The sequence below is a fragment of the Callospermophilus lateralis genome, chromosome 7 (genome assembly GCF_048772815.1).
Source record: "Callospermophilus lateralis isolate mCalLat2 chromosome 7, mCalLat2.hap1, whole genome shotgun sequence".
Classification (NCBI taxonomy): Eukaryota; Metazoa; Chordata; class Mammalia; order Rodentia; family Sciuridae; genus Callospermophilus; species Callospermophilus lateralis.
Window position 1 is genome coordinate 46,857,828 of NC_135311.1, and position 17,635 is coordinate 46,875,462.

The 17,635-nt window shown below is 31.9% G+C and overlaps 1 protein-coding gene and 1 non-coding gene across 2 annotated transcripts in view; both read right to left on the minus strand.

The window, feature by feature from the left end:
- Nucleotides 1-13,937, minus strand: part of LOC143403956 (rho GTPase-activating protein 29-like) — a 55,564-nt gene extending 41,627 nt beyond the window's left edge. The window contains 1 exon segment of the mRNA XM_076862298.1: nt 13,757-13,937. Coding sequence (XP_076718413.1) covers nt 13,757-13,937 — 181 coding nt within the window.
- LOC143405362 (small nucleolar RNA SNORA40) lies at nt 34-161 on the minus strand. The gene has a single exon (XR_013092066.1). It is a non-coding gene; the product is annotated as a small nucleolar RNA SNORA40 (small nucleolar RNA).
- Nucleotides 13,938-17,635: the final 3,698 nt, after the last annotated feature.

The window sequence follows — 17,635 nt, forward strand, 5'->3', positions numbered from 1 at the left end:
CAATATCCCATCATTTTAAGCTATCTTAGGTACAATATACCTGCTTGTATTTATCAAAACTCATACTGAACAATGAGTTCTGGGTTGCAAAAGAGGATTTATTTTTTGCACTTATCTATAAGTCTTTGTCCACAAGTTAAACAAAAACATACACAAATGCTACTAGAATCCATTCTTTCTATTAAGGAATTATCAGTTATTGGAAGCAGTAACTCTCAAGCTATATGGAAAGACCATCATTTGTCCTGCATATTTTAAAACTGCAATATAAATTATGTATGATCAAATGCATAGATTTTTAATGAATTTTTGTGCTTTTCAGAAAAATTTAATCAGTTGCTAATGATGAAAAATTGGGTGAAGCATTTTAAATTTTCCAGATATCTGCCTACTCTAAAAAATGCAAGAATGTATTATACCAGGCCTACTATCTTCCTCAGCAGCTGGAGCAAAGCAGTGCTACCCTCTTAGATGTGCACATTTCCCAGGACCCACTAGTCTAATCCTAGTGTCCTGTGCTCATTTATACCACCCCAGCCAGAGGAGTGCAGATAAGAGTTTCATAGCCCCCCCAAAATTAAGTGATCATATAATTTGTCCAAACCAAAATACTTTAGTGAGTAAAAAGGAGGATGCTCTTCATAATCATGCAAACATATCAGACATATTCTGGATTATCATCCCAGGCAAACCAGTATGTATTATCAACCTACCTTTAAGGTTCTGAAGTAATCTTCAGAAGTTGGAAAAGATAACCATCTTAAACATAGTAGTATGCTATGATTCTCCTTTCCTTGACCTTACATCGAATTAGCATTTAATAATGGTTAATATTTATTTAAGTGCTCAGTATATGAGAGACACTCTTAAACATGCTTAAAAGATATATTGTCCCATTTAATGTTCATGATCCTATTAGCTATAAAACCCCAAATTCTCCATTGTGCAGATTTATTAAACTGTAGAGCCATAATTTAAAATCAGCACACATAATTCCAGAATCCATGCTCTTAATGTTATATTGCCTCCCTACTGAAACAGTTCAGCTTAAAAACCAAAAATATTTTTTTAAATGTGGTGTTATAATTAAATGTATATTCGTGTTTTGCAGAAATGTTGAAAGATAATCATTAAACAAATTATTCATTTTTCAGAAATGTTAAGACACCAAAATAAAATGCTATCTATAGCATAAAAAATAAAAAATATTCCAACATAATCCATAATATATTCAATTTATTAACAGCACTATCAAGAGTAAAATAAATGTGTTTATAATGTGGAATAAATGTGCAAGGGGCAGGGGTGCTGGGCAGACAAGATAAAGAGCTGGGCATATCAGGGAAAAGAGAATTCAGAGAGAAGCAACAAAGAGTGGTCCACGTAGTGCTAGAAGCAAGAGAGAAAACAGTGCCTTCCAGGAAAAAATCTGATTCATTCATCTATCAAATTTTATTGACAGGGGAAAATTAAAGAAGAAACAAACCAGGAGATTAAGTGCTGGTTTAATTAACTCTGGAAAGTAGACTAAATGAGTAAGACTAAAGGCAAAGGAAATACTTTTGAGTTCTGTACTCCAATTGGTTTACAACTGACACCATTATAGGTGTACACTGGAACTGAACAAGTGAATAAATGGATAACATGGTGGAAGCCAGACATCTCACTATTAGGGTGGAATTAGAAATAAAATAAATAGGAGATTATAATAATCCAAGTAGTGATGGATCAAAGTTGGAAACTTCAGTAAGAACTGATATTCGATTTGATATAAATGGTTACATATAGAAATATTTAAGGATATGTGTGTATAAACACATGGATCAGCATAGACGTATGTATTTCTTTGCTGTCAGCTAAGAGGGTCTAAAAAAATGACACCCCAGTAGCAACAAGTATACCTAGCACACAGGTCTTGGTTCCTGAACCATTCTCCAATACAAGGCATCAGAACTCCTTGGAGAAATGACCAATTGTAGGGCAGGGGCAGAAAATATACAAGCTGAAGTCAAAAGTATCATGTAGTTCCAGAAAGAAAGGAATAAAAGAGGGAACAAGGAGGGGAGGGCATGGAGAAGTATTAGGGGAACAAAATCTATCAAATTATGCTATATCCATGTATGAATATACCACAATGGATCCTGCTTATAATGTACTAATTGAAATAATAATAATAAAAAGATTAGTAGAGTCAGCAGATCAGGAGGAGGAGGGAAAGGAAAAGAGGGGTGCAAGAGAATAAGAGTGGTCAATGATGTTACGTGCATGTACAAATATGGCATACTGAATCCCCACCATTATGTATAGTTATAATGCACCAGTAAAAAAAAAAAAATTTAAGTTAGAAGGGTATGTTCAAAGGTGTATAAAAGTCAACTGAAAAGGTTCCCTCTGTCCAAAGCTGGAATAATTGGAGCAATAAATAGTATTGACTTTATATCTATAGTATAAAATAAACATCCATACATTTATATTCACATAAATGACTGAATAAATTAATAAATTGAGAAGAAACAAACCTCTTGTGTAAAAGAATACTAAATGCTTTATGTAGATAACTTTGCCCTCAGAGAGGTATGCATAGTGATTTCTTCCAAAGAGTACCCTATTCATGGGAGGATAAAAACAGTAATTTCACTGTGCAAGAGTTGATGAACACCACATAAGACAATTGATCAAGGTTAACAACAATGACAAATCATGTTAGTAGCAAACGCCCTTCAGATGATGTGATGAAAAAAACACTTTACATCTGTAATCTCTCCCCTACTGTTTTACAATCTCAGTCTAATCATGAGAATATCAGAAAATTCTAACCAAAGGGCATGTGACATAATATCTAGCCAGTACTCCTTGAAACTTTCCTCACCAAAAATGAAGAAAGTCCAAGAAACTTAAGAGCCAAGGAGAACCTAAGGAGACATGACAATTAAGTGTACTGTAATAGGATCCTAAAAGACAAAATAAAGGACATTTGGGGAAATCTATAAAATTTTAATAAACCATAAACTTTGCTCAATAATAAGGTAGCATTAGTCTTGTTTACTGTCAAACATTGGTTCGTTAATTCTTATAAAAATAAGGCAAACTGGGCATAGGTTTATATGGGAACTCCATACACTTTCTCAATTTTTCTGTATCTAAAACTGTTCTAAAAAACGAAGTCTGCTTTAAAAGTGAAATACAAGCTGGTCAAAGATTTTAGGAATTTTATGTACAGCTGGAATTTTCCCCATAAACCTAATTTTTAAAAATCATTTATAATTTTTAATCCTTAGGGTAAATTTGAATATGCAGATTAATGAATTATATTAATTTAAAAAACAACTCTTTGATAATTGTGGGTGTTAAGTTTACTTAGTTAAGCCAATATAGCACAGTGGTTAGAAAGTACAGCCTTTTGAACCAGACTCCCTGACTTCAAATTCTGCCTACATGGCTGAGAGACTTGAGCAAGTTACTTAATCTCTCTGTGCCTACTTTCCTCACCTATAAAGAAAAGACAGTGAGGGAATGGAGTTGTGGCTCAGCAGTAGAACACTAGCTTTGCAAGTGTGAGGCACTGGGTTCGATCCTAGCACCACATAAAAACAAATAAAGGAATTGAGTCCATACACAACTTAAAAAGAGAGAGAGAGAGAAGACAAAGAGGGTTACTTCGTAGAGTTGTTAGAGTAAATGAGTTAAAACACATAAAGCACTTAGAACAGTGGCTGGAACATAGTAAGCCCTCTATCAACATTTGCAGTTCCTATTATCTTAAGCAACAGAAGATATAGGTTACAAAGTTTGGCTTTGAAACAGAATCCAGCACTGAAATAAAAGAAACTTTTGGGAAAATAATACAACTTGATAGTAAAAAAAAATCTGTAAAACACTCCAGACTTTCAATGTTATCCCAGTTTTGCACCGACAAGTCTCTTCTTTATATTAGGAAGCTAGTCTATGATAATATTTCTGGCTGTTTACCAAAACCAAGGTTGAGTGATGATCATCACAGAGAATTGTACTGGATTCTTTTTGAAACCTAATCTATGGTAGTGCTAAATACTCCCCAAAGGCCCATACTGGTTCTCAGCATGGCACTACTGGAAGGTGGTGGAATCTTTAGAAGGAAGGCCTGCATCACTGGAGATATGTCCTTAAAGGAGACGTGGGATCCCAGTCCATTCCCTTTCTCCTCTCCTCTCCTCTTTTGTTCTGTAGCTCGACTTGTTCTACCATGCACTCCCCACTATCATATGCTGCCTCTCCACAGGCCCCAAACCATGGGGCTGTTAATTGATAATAGACTATGAATCAAAATAAACTTTTCTTTATAAATTATCTATTTTGTTTAATGACCCAATGCTGATTAATAGTCTTCAAAAAGAAAATAGTCATTTCTAATATTGACAATAAAATCAACAGACATTAATATACTTGAGGAATACTCAAGAATATATTGTTTTATTTTGAAGTCTCATGCCAAAAGAGATTGATTTTAAATGATTGTCAATAACTACCACCAATACTCAAAATTAGTATAATATTAAGTAAGAACTACAAAATACTAATGACCTAAATGTCTAAATAAACCAGGGTAATAAATTCTAGCCTTCTCAGAGTCAAGGAAATCAAATATATAGACATTAATATATTTTATATATTTTGAAATTATTAAATATTTTTAAATTTTCTCAGTTTTAATGTCCAGTATAGTAGCTAATATGTAATAGATACAAAATACACAAATGAAAACTCTTTGGGACTCTCAGTAATTTTTTAAACAAGTGTTATGAGAATCCCTGCTATAAGTTCTCTTAAAAATAATTGCAAAACACTCTAATAACTGTCAGCAAAAGATACTTACTCCCCCTTTTCCTACAAGAAGTTTTCATAAAAAGATATTAAATTTGTTCCAAAACAATTTACTAAAAAACAGTTACTTAGTTTTTTTAGAAACATGTTTTAGAAAGACTAATAAATTGCATCATAAAATAAATAATTCCAATTCCTATGATTAAACATATTTCTGAAGCCTATATAAATCAACCACAATGAACAGATCAACTAAATAAAATGTTAATCACAGATTCATAAACTTTCTTATAAATTTGGGCAGAAGGGTCAATAACTAGAATATCAGCATATCCTGGTAATACTTTAACTGGGACTTCATAAATTAGCAAGCCTTCAACTATCTGTGCCATAAAAAGTAAAATAATAAATTTTTTTTTTAAATACAAAGGTTCTGTTTTTACCAAATATTCTTTTCCCCCATAGAATTAAATTCTCTTTGGGGCTAGGGTTGTGGCTCAAGCGGTAGCGCGCTCGCCTGGCATGCATGCGGCCCAGGTTCGATCCTCAGAATCACATACAAAGAAAGATGTTGTGTCCCCCGAAAACTAAAAAAATAAATATTAAAATTCTCTCCCTCCCTCCCTCCCTCCCTCTCTCTCTCTCTCTCTCTCTCTCTCTCTCTCTCTCCCTTTTTAAAAAAAAAGTTCTCTTCAATGAAGCAAAATGCGTCTAAATTAAAACTATAACTTAAAAAAAGTTTCAAGGAGTTTAAAAAGCTTGTTCACCAGCACTAAATATTCCTTACCCTGCCCCCGTAAAATAAAATAAAACAGTCACACAACTGAGTAAAGCACGAGGCAGTAACTGTTCTTTCCCAATACTGAATAAAATGACTGCTTGGTGTGTTAGAAGACAAAAGACTTAAAAATAACTGCACTAAAAATAACTGACTAACTGACTAATAAATAACTGACTTAAAAATAACTAAGAATCCTTGATCTACTAGTGCCTTGAAATGACAATATACAAAACTCTTGGCTTCTCTGATCTTAGTTATCATCAGTAAGAGACAATTGGTAAGAATATTTGTTTTACCTTATGTTGTGAACATCAAATAAATTAATAGAAATGAATTGCTTATAGTCTTAATATACAAATAATGATTATTATTAGTAAATCTGTAAGCCATCCAAACTAAGTATCTTCGAAAACAGAAATGCCTCAGGTATATTCAGTAACACACATATTTATAAGCAAATCTCAATGTTTTAGTTAATGAAAAATATATATTAAAGTTCCAATTTCATTTTATATGTGAAATCTAAATAAATTACTTGGAAATAAAATAGTCATTAAGCATATATTTTATAAAAATACTTCTATACCTGTCAATTTATAGTATTTAATTTTGTTCTACAATTAACACAGGGTAATTTTTAAAGTCATAGTGGCCACACTGTAAATGTAATAAAGCTTAATTAATACTACAAAGGTATTAAAGATATGAATATAATAAAATTCAACCAAAATCTTAACACCAATTATCTAGAACGATAAAAAAAGTATCCCAATGTTTATCTACTGCCCCTGTAAGATGATAACCTGACTTTTAATTATTGTTTTGCCTATTTGAGCCATTTATTTTCTGCTTCATTCAACTTATCAAGTGAAAACAGATCGGCCAACTCTGTTGTCTGGTTCTCATGTATTAACACAATACCACACTGTTTATATTGCAAACATTTTGTGGAAATATTTAAGTAAATAAAATTTAAAATACATTTTCCTTTATTTAAAAAATACTGACAATAATTTTAAAATCAGTCTTGTTAATTCAGCTTAATCTAACTGGGGAGAGGAATGAAAAGAACAAGGAGAAAAAAAGCATCAGAACTCATCACTAGGAAACTACTATTTTTTTGCTATAATAATTTTTGAATTTATAGGAAATGAAACCTGAGGAATAGCAGCTTTATCCAGTTACCTAGGGACTGTAAAAACAACAACTGGTCACACTTTAAAACACTTGCTCTAAACTCATTTATTACCACAAAAATCCAGTGATGTACATAACTGTTATCTCCTTTTAACAATTGTAGAAACCCAGGCACAAAGGTTAGAGCTAACTAGCAAGTAGGAAAATGAGGATTCCAACCTCAGGTTTTCTGACTCTAAAGATTATATTCCTATTATAATACATTGCCACATGGTTAAAGAAGTTAAAGCTTAATGACATATCCCACAATATTTGATTTAACTTCCACAACTATGCCAGTTGTTACTATATATATTATTAAATTATGAAAACCATTCCAGGCACGCACAGAAGAGGACTACAATCCCCAAGAACTGGTAGAGGTATACTAAATGAGCTACCCGTATTTCATACTTCATTCCTCAAAGATTCATTTTACTTCTTTTTGTCTCTAAGTCATAACCTATTAACATTCACATTCATTTCTTCTAAGAGATACCTGTTGTGTAACCGATGTGATTCTGCAAGCTTTGTAATGTTTTGAATAACCAATAAAAAAAAAAAAAAAGAAATCACGTCTAAAGAGGATGACTTCTAGAAGACAGCACAACACATGGGGCTAGCAACTTAAGTTTTCGAAATTCCCACAAAATTCGTGGCACACTATGAGACTAAATTAAGATTATCAGTGAGGTAAAATTAACACTGAAATTTTCCTGGGAAAAAAAATTTACCTAACTTACTGTATATTCACCTGGGGGTAATGGGGACGGATTTAGTTAATCTCAAGACAAGTAATTGAAAGTGCAAATTTATGCAGAATCTTTCACAACAGAACATTTAATGGCATTAAGCTTTTCATTTCACTCCTACTATTTAATAAAATTTGCCTTAGAAAGTTAATATATTTCTTTCCACTACAGTTCTATAAAATCTAGAATCTAGAATTTATCAGAAGCTATCACTTATAAGATCAGTTATGGTTTTACAAAATAAGCTTTTTAAAATTATAAAGCACTTTTAAAAATCCATGAACTTAACTAGTTTATCTGACTGATGATGAATTTTTATCTTTCTTGCCTATTTACAAGACAAACCAAAAAACAGACAACAGAAAAATAAGGCACCATAATTAAAACAGTAAACTTTCACTAAAATCCATTTTACAATAGCATTACATAATCAAAACAAAAAACCTATAAGAAATATTAGACTGGAGTTTCTCCTTATAATATTTTATAATGGCACTTAACACTTCCAAGCACCGAGTAGTAAAAAAAAGAGAAAAAAAAAAGAAAAAGAAATGAGCTATTCTGTACTATTCCTTCAAGCCTAATTTAAAAGACTTACATCTTTAAAATACACAGATTTTGAACTTCCTTAATTTATACTTTACCTGGAAATGGGAAGATATGTCACAAAGGTATACTTTTAAACTACTGAATAAGCTAGAAGAACATTTATAAATCTATTATTTGAAATTCAGAAGACATTTTTCCTCAGGGAACAACCATAACCCTGAACTAGTATTTACACTGCACATACATTAATCTACAGTATTACAATTAAAAACAAAGTATATAAGCATAAGTGAATACCTCCAGTGATTTAATGTAAGATGTAATTTTATCCCTGTAATTATTCATAATGTACCTTAATGACACTGGATGAGATATAAAACTTCAAATTCTATATCTGCTACATGTTTAAGACTTCAGGGCAATCTCACCTTGCACCTAAGCAGTAGAAAGAGAATCACCAAACTACTTATCCTATTGAAATAAGAATGGAGAGATTATATAAGTCTTCAGATCTCTCATAGATAGCTATTGTGAAAATCTATCATCACAAAAGTCATGAAAACATTCTAGAGCCTGGGGAAAGAGGGATACCCTATGATATGTATTTTATAATTTGAAAATAAGTATTTGGCTGTTTTTCAGCTTCAAACTGAAAAGTATTCAAAATGATGTATAATCTCCAACTTGAGTCAAATTCTGATTCACAAAATCATAAGACTGGCAGAACCTTATCCAAGTAACTCATTCTTAAGAAATGATTATATGACTTAAGACATATTCCAAAGCAGTCACAGAACTAGGTCTAGAACCTGGATGATACGATTCTCTGGGAGAGATTTTTCCTGCCATCCTTTACTGCCACTAAATCACTACATAACCTAGCTAGAAAATTACCTGATGGTTCAAATCAAGAAGGGAATAAAACTGACACACTCCAGGAACAGCTCAAAAAAGGGGGATTTTAAATGGACTTCCATTTCTATTGGGAAAAAAACTTAAAACATTTGCTTATTGTTATCAAACAACTTTTCTAGGTTTTAAAAAAATGCTATAGAAATAAAACGAATATTTACAGTGCAAGAACTCATCTCAGTAGTCTCAATAATTATGAAGACCAAATGTCTCCATCAACACTATCCAACAGAAATTTCGGAAATAATGGAAATTTTCTGTATCTTTACTCTCTAATATGGTAACCACTAGAAACATGTACTACTGAGCATGTAAAAGGTGGCTACTGCAACTGAGGAGTGAAGTTTTTACTTTAAACAGTCATGTATATCTAATGGCTACCATATTGGACGGACAGTGCAAATTTAGACAATCCCCAGAGAGTACAGAATTGGCTAGTGAAAAATGAAAACTGAGCAGTGCTTTTATAGAGTGCCTGCCATGTAAGGCAAGTGCAATAGGCTAGAAAGAATATACCATTCTGTATTAATGACTTCTGGGGCTCCAAATAAGGTCATTATTTATCAGCAATAAAAAGCTGACAAAGATCATACAATCTTAGTTATACATACACCTTATTGGTAAAATGTGGCTAAAAGTACTTGCCTTTATGGGTACTAAATGAATAAATTTCTTTGCATATGCAAGTATTCTGTAAAATGGAAAACACCATGTACAAATGTAGAGCTTGAATATCCCCAAAATGTTTGGAACCAGAAATATTTTAGATTTTGGAATTTTTCAGGTTTTAGAATACTTGCATAGACTTCACTAGTTCAGCATTCCTAATCTGAAAATCCAAATGCTCTAAAATTGGAAACATTTTTTTTTCTATTGCCATGATACTCAAAAAAAGCTTTGCATTTTAGAATTTGGGGTCTGGAATGATGATTTTTACAACTCATTTGGGTAAATGAAAATATGACCATAAACCAATCACAAAGCTACTTATCTAAGTCTATCCTCAACAGTAGGATTAAACACCTGAGGCAAAGTCAAGTGAATTTGAGTATTACTGCCTCATTACAACTAAAGTATACATTTAAAAAGGGTATTCTGATTAGACCAAAAGGTGATTTGTCTATCCACATTTTTTATTCTTAAAGGTTAACTTTTCAGTTTTTTTAATAGCTAACAGATGTGAATTAAAAGGTAATAAACAATGCCAGAATTTTGAAGGCAAAAGACAAAGTACTGACAGCGTCTCTGGCAAAATACTGACAAGGTTCCTTCAAACCAAGAGAACAGTGAAACAGCTCTTTGCTGTCTGACGACTGTTTATTGCTGTAGTGATAACTACAGAAGTCCAGGAATAGTTCCCAATACACATGGTCCACGGCTATAGAAATGTATGTAATTAATACTACCTCAAAGAGTTACAGCATTTTAAACATTTTAACTGTTTGCCTGAAGATTATATCTTATAATAACTCTATTAAGTAAATAAGAAATAATCTGATACTCTAAGAAGCTGAAAATCATGCTCAAACTTAAACACAAGCATATTATTATATAGCAATCTCCTGATCTTTTATAATGGGGTTCATTTATGTTTGTATATACTTCCTCACTTAAGGAAAACAAAAACAAAAAGGTTCTAGCCAAATTAATTAAATAGTGTAATTTTCAGATTTGGACAACAATTTTCCAAAGACAGAGAAAACAAATTCTTACAAAATTCAAAACTCATTCTGACGTGGTATGCATGTATCTTTTAAAACCTGATTGATAAACCAAGCATTAAAATCAATCTCATTAGTATGAGAATTGGTTATCAAAAAAAATTGTTTTCCATGGTTTTTAAAAATTAATTTGCAAGCTTTTTAATTACTGATGACACATCTGTTATTTAAGTACTGGAATGCTTATTATTAAAAGGAAAATGTCCATACAAATTTTTAAACTTAAATTTCAGTGAATAAATATTTTCCCCTGTATATCCTTTTATCTGAAGGGTGGTCTCCTTCTGTATCTTGTTACCATTTTTCTCTTTACTCGCTGAGGATCAGCTTCTTATCCTCAGTTCTTTCCTATTCTCTGAACTGTCTACTCAAAAATTAAAACTCAAAATTTTTTTGCCAATAAGGAGTGGTTCAACTTGTTTTAAATTACCACCATTTAAAATCTGTGAAACAAGGGATACCTACGTAAGATGAGGATGTTAAAAGGTATAAAACTCCTAAGGAAAAAAACAACAAACAGAAATTCTAACTAAAAATCCTATTTATATTATTAAAAATGTATTTCCATTAATATATTAAGCAGCATCATGTTTTACCCTAAACTGAGGTAAATTATTTGTCATTGAATACATTATTTTAAATTTCACCTTAAAAATTAACCCAGTAATAAAATGTACATCAAAGAGAACAAAATTTACTATAGGCAAACTTAAAAATAAATTTTAAATGATTAAGCCAGTTAAGAAGAAATCTTTATTACAAAACTATATTCCTTTGAATAAATAGCAGATGTATCACCATACTAAGGAATTTGTTACCAATATAATACTTAATATATTTAGGATATTTTCCATAACAAGTTATCTTATTTTTATAATAAAGCTTGTGATTTTTTTAACTTTTTTTTAATTGTAGTTGGACACAACTACATACATACAATAAAATACCCTATTTTATTTATTTATTTTTATATGGTGCAGAGGATCAAACCCAGGCATTCCACCACTGAGCCACAACTCCAGCCCCCATAACAGGTTATCTTTACCACAATTTTTTTTAGTTGTAGATGAACATGATACCTTTATTTAATTTATTTATTTTTATGTGGTGCTGAGGATCCAACCAAGTGTTTCACACATGCAAGGAGAGGATTCTACCACTAAGCCACAACCCCAGCCCTCTTTACCACAATTTAATCATCCATTTTAGACTTCAAAATCAACCTGTTGAAATTAACAAAAGTGTGAGCAACCTCTTTCTAATATTTACAGTCTGGAGCCAGATGTGGTGGCATGCCTATAATACCCAAGGACCCCAGGCACCAGGATCTCAAGTTCAAAGCCAGCCTTAGCAACTTAGCAAGGCCCTAAGCAACTTAGTAAAATCCTCTCTCAAAATAAGTAACAAAAGAAAAAACGGTGGGGGGACTGGGAATGTGGCTCAGTGGTTAAGTGCCCCAGATTCAATCTCTGGAACCCCTCCCAAAAAAACATATTTTACACATATGTGTGTGTATGTATGTATGTTTGTATGTGTGTGTATATACATATATATACATATATTTATATATATACATATATATTCATATATTTATACACACACACATCACACATAAGTGTATATATATATATGTTATATAAATTATATACATATTTTTAATGTACTCTCAAAAGAGTAACATATGATTTCTGATGTAAGGAAAATTCAAACACTAAAATTTTGAGGCTTTGGGACTGGGGAGGTTGTTCAGTAGTAGAGTACTCACCTTGCATGCATGATACCCTGGGTTCAAGCCTCAAGGCCAGAAAAATAATAATCATTTTTTCTTTTTTGGAGGCTTCAATTCTAGTTCACTTATTTCAGAAATTTCAACTTAAACATTATATTTAGGTTAGAAATAAACTCTGAAATTTAGTATAAGCATGAAATGTGGTTTTAGATTCTGGTTTTCAAAATGCATACCATAAAATAACCAAAGAGATAGAGATAGAGAGAAAGAAAGACATATATACATTAAGAATATATATATATATATATATATATATATATATATATATATATACACACACACACACACACACACATATATATATGTATATGATTTGTTGAAATCTCACAAATTTCTATGAAGGCCCATGAAGTCTCATATAAATACAATGAAAGTGAAGAGTAATCTTCACTTCATATAACATACATTATGAACATGAAAATGAACTGCTACTTATTACAAAAGTTCAGGAGCTCTCTCTTAACTATGTATTATCACTGATGTCAAATTGGGACATTAAAGAAACACTAAAAGACTTAGGTACTACAATTAAGTCAGGGAACACATAACTCTTTACTTCAGGATAACCAAATCCTATTATCTATTTCTAACTAGACAAATTCTGTGATTAGTCCTTAATTTAAGAAGAGGTTACAAATCAGCAAAACAGAATTAAGTTTGAATACTGGGGAAAAAAATTCATTCAAGTACAGTCAGTTTAAATTCGACAACGATATGGAAAGCTGAATTAAGGTCAAAGCATCGACAATCTACATTGTAAACATAGTTTGCTTATTAAAGACCAATCAATGTGCTGTTTTGCCTTTAACAAGAAGGTTTAGATTCCAATGGTCTCAAATTATCCTGAACCAAACTGAGAGGAACCAAAGACTTCTTTTTCTTTTTTGGTACTCTTATTTCCCCAGCCTTACCAATTTTTTATTTTATAGTGCACTATTATTTATTTTTTAATTTTTATTTTGCTTTTATTCATTTTCCCCCATTATTCTTATTGGTGCATTACAGTTGTACATTATGGTGGGCTTTGTTTTTACATATTCATACATACACACAATATAACAATATAGTTTGGCCAATATCATGCCCCAACTGCACAATTATTTAACTATAAATTGGTTTACATTGTAAACATCAAACACATAGGTAAAAAACTAACCATAAAATAACTGAAACAGAACAATTTTACCATTGTGTACACACTTATCTATAGAGAGGCTAGCATTTAAAATTTTACAACCTATCCAGTAAGTATGCTAAGAGAAAACAGTGAACAAACCAGAAAGAATAGCTTCCTTGAAATATTGTAACATGTGGGTGACCTCGCTGATATCATTCAACACCTCCTTGATGTAGTCCTTCCTTGATGCTAAGTTGGAACTTATGGACTTATCAGCAGAAAGTTGGCCTGATGTTGAAACGGACTTTTTCTTTGCCTTCTTCTTTCTGTGAGCAATCATCCTCTTATTTAAAAGTCAGAAAAACTGAAATCCTTTAATGGGGCAAGAAACAAAAACAAAAAAAGAATGAAACGCAAATACTACATCAGCCAGGGAAACATATCAGGTTTTCACAAACTGCCCATAGTCTACCTTAGTATTCTATTTTTAATTTTTAAAAACAACTGAATAAAACACTGTACTATGAATTGTGGATTCATAAAAGTGTCTGTAATCCTGACAATGTCCAATATGCAAACTATCATTCTTTTCATTTTACAAGTGAGGAACCTGGGTTTAGAGGTTTAAAAATATGTCTATGCTCTCTACTGCTAAATGATGAACTTCTAGTTAAATCTAGATCTGCCTTAACTTTCTCTTAATTCCTAAGGTATAGAACATTTTTTAATTGTAAAAGTTGTTTAAAATCCTCCTCTATCATTTACTATATGACCTCAGAAGCTGTTAATCATCTCTTCACTTTAGTATGCTTATTTATAAAATCAGAAAAACATCCTGACAACACCTACCTGAGGAGCATATTTTACAGAATTAAATGAGACAGTAGTATAGAAGTATACATTGAGCACATAAAAGTAGTTGAATTACAGTTATTTTCTCTAGTGAGATACACACACACACACACACACACACACACACACTGACATTCTAGGTTATTAAGTTTCATAAAGAACATTTTTGTTGAAAACAAATTCTAAGGATGCCCCTTAATCTGATGTATCCTGACTAAACAAATAAATGTCATATTATCAGAGTAATACTTCTGGTAATTTAAGGATGTTAAAGACAATGTTTTGGAATTTAAAAAAAAAGTTAGATTTGAATCCTGGCTTTAATATTTTCTAAATGTGTGACTTACACAATTTACTCTCATGTTTGCATGGACATTAAAAGGGATCACAAAATTTAGAAACTTTTATGTTAAAATATCTATTCCTGGCCCACTGGGACTCAAGAGAATCTTAGTTTCTTTTTCATCCTTATTTTAACTTTCCAGAATTAAAAGACCCAATTTTTAAAATTTTCTTAAAATAAAAAAGGAAACAACTTGAGGAATTAGCACAAGCATGATGATTAAAAGATTTTTCAAATATTTTGTCTTAAATATTTGGATACTTTCAAAATGTAAAATGACAAAGGACTCCTATGAATTAACAGTAGAAAGTTTTATGCAATATTTTAATCGTTGTAAGATACATTACTGTATCATGTACTATTACACCATGGCCAATTCGACAGATTTGGTTTATCCCTGTGATTACAGTTCTCTAGTCTGTCCACTTCTATTTCTGCCTCTCCCACACTAGTGAATTGTCATTTCTTCCCTGAGCTACTGCACTAATTTCCTAATGATCATTCCACAACCATTCTTGTCCCATTATAAATGTAGTAAGTAAACTTTTCAAACATAAAAGATACCAAACAAAAAGATACAAAGCCAGACAAACACATTACAAGAAAACTGAGCCCAAATTCCTCAATACAGTATTAGCAAATTAAACCCAACAATACCATGGCCAAGAAGGCTTTGTCTCAGGATGCAAACTTAGTTTAACATTCACTAGAGAAAAACTATGTGACCACTTCAAAATTGTGTCATTTCTCTGCTTAAACCCTTCCAAAGGAAAAATGTCATGCTCTGTGAGACTGAGAGACATGGCTTTTGCCTGCCTCTGCAGTACCATCACTCTCCTGGGCTCTAAACATTCCTGCCACATACACCTCCTTTTCATTCTTCTAACAGTATTTGTTTACTTTAACCCATAGTATGAAACAGTTTTACATCATGACTATTAATATATATATTAGTATGTAATGTTGGTGTGTGGCATGTGTAAGAATCTTTCGTAAAACAGATTCTAGCTAAGGATCCATAAGATGTACTCAGAATTTTTTCATTCTATTCAATTTCATTTTTATAAATGCTGATTTCAAGTTACTAAATTGGCTTCATACATGCAATAGGGTCATGACACTATAGCTTGAAAAACACCTATTGTTCAACTGGGGGTCCAGTCTACATGCAGATCCACTTGCCTGAAATATTCTTTCTTCTTCAATCACTGACTCTAATCTCACTCCAAGATCACTTCCTCAGAGAAACTCTCCTGCACTACTCCCATGGTCCCATAACCACCATCACCAAACTAGAACAGAACCCCTAGCAATGCTCTAGAGCATCCTACACTGTTCATCACTGCACTTACCACAGTCATAAGATAATTCAATCTTACCATTTAGACTAGAATCTTAAAGAAATTAAGACCTTGTCTTGGTTGTTAATCATTTGTTCTCTGCTCACAGCACAGTGCCTTACAAAGAAAGAATGAACTACTCAAAACTATTTGCAGAATGAATCGTGAATTTGCAGAAACAGTGAACATAAATTAATATAGTTAGAACGAACTTTTACAGAAACAAAAATAACTCTGGATTTTTGCAATGTTTCAAAGAGAAAACTTTTAAAAAATCTATCTCTAAAATGTTATCTTTTTTTAAAAAAAGTAAATGAAGCCGAGTGAAGGCAAAATTACAAAAAAAAAATGAAATAAAAGTTTGTATTTCTAGTATGTTCCTTGTAAATATGGTGACCCAATACTTTTTAAAACATTTTTTTAGTTATATATGGACAAAATATCTTTATTTTGTTTGTTTATTTTTATGTGGTGCTGAGGATCAAACCCAGTGCCTCACATGTTCGAGGCAAGTGCTCTGCCACTGAGCCGTAACCCCAGCACCGCCCCCCCAATATTTTTTAATAGCTTTTAAAGTTCCTCTATTCAATATTCTTTTGTTAATTCCAAATTATATAAAAATAGATTTTCTACACTTAAACTAGTTTCAAGCCTACCTAATGTTAATCCTTAAATATGTAATTTCTAAAATGAACCTCGGATCATGTTTTAGCACTCTTAATACAACTAATTTTTGCCATCAACAGAAATAAACAATTCAACAAAAAATTCAAGTGCCTTATTTGGGCAGCTCTTACTGAAGAGCTATTAACCTAACAAATCTTATCACTTTTGCAGTTTACTTAATCAAAGTCATTGTTTACCTCTGGCAGCTTTTAAATTTAGTAAAATTAGGCAACTGGTCACTGTATTGGTAAAGATGTTACAAAAGTTAAAGACATAAGACAAGTTTGAAATAAACTTCACCTATCAGAATAAAAAGAATAGACATGAAGTAACTGTGTCAAATTAGTAACCCAAAGTTGTAAAAAAAAAAAAAAAAAAAAACCTTGAGAATTTTTAAATAAGACAGCAAAATCTGTTCTCTCTCTCTCTTTCTCTCTCTCTCTCTCTCTCTCTCTCTCTCTCTCTCTCACACACACACACACACACAAACACACACACAGTACTAAAACAGATTGTATTCTACCTCTAATCAATATTATGATTAATGTTTTAATTTTATTATTCTACTTCTTTTCATGTTTAAAACTGAAAAAGATACCAAAGCCAGACAAAGACATTACAAGAAAACTGAGCCCAAATTCCTCAATACAGTATTAGCAAATTAAACCCAACAACCCCATGGCCAAGAAGGCTTTGTCCCAGGATGCAAACTTAGTTTAACATTCACTAGAGAAAAACTATCTGACCATTTCAAAAGACACATAAAAAATATCTAACAGGATTCCATGCCCTTTCATGATAAAGTCAGCAAGTCAGAACAGAAGGGAAATTCTTCTA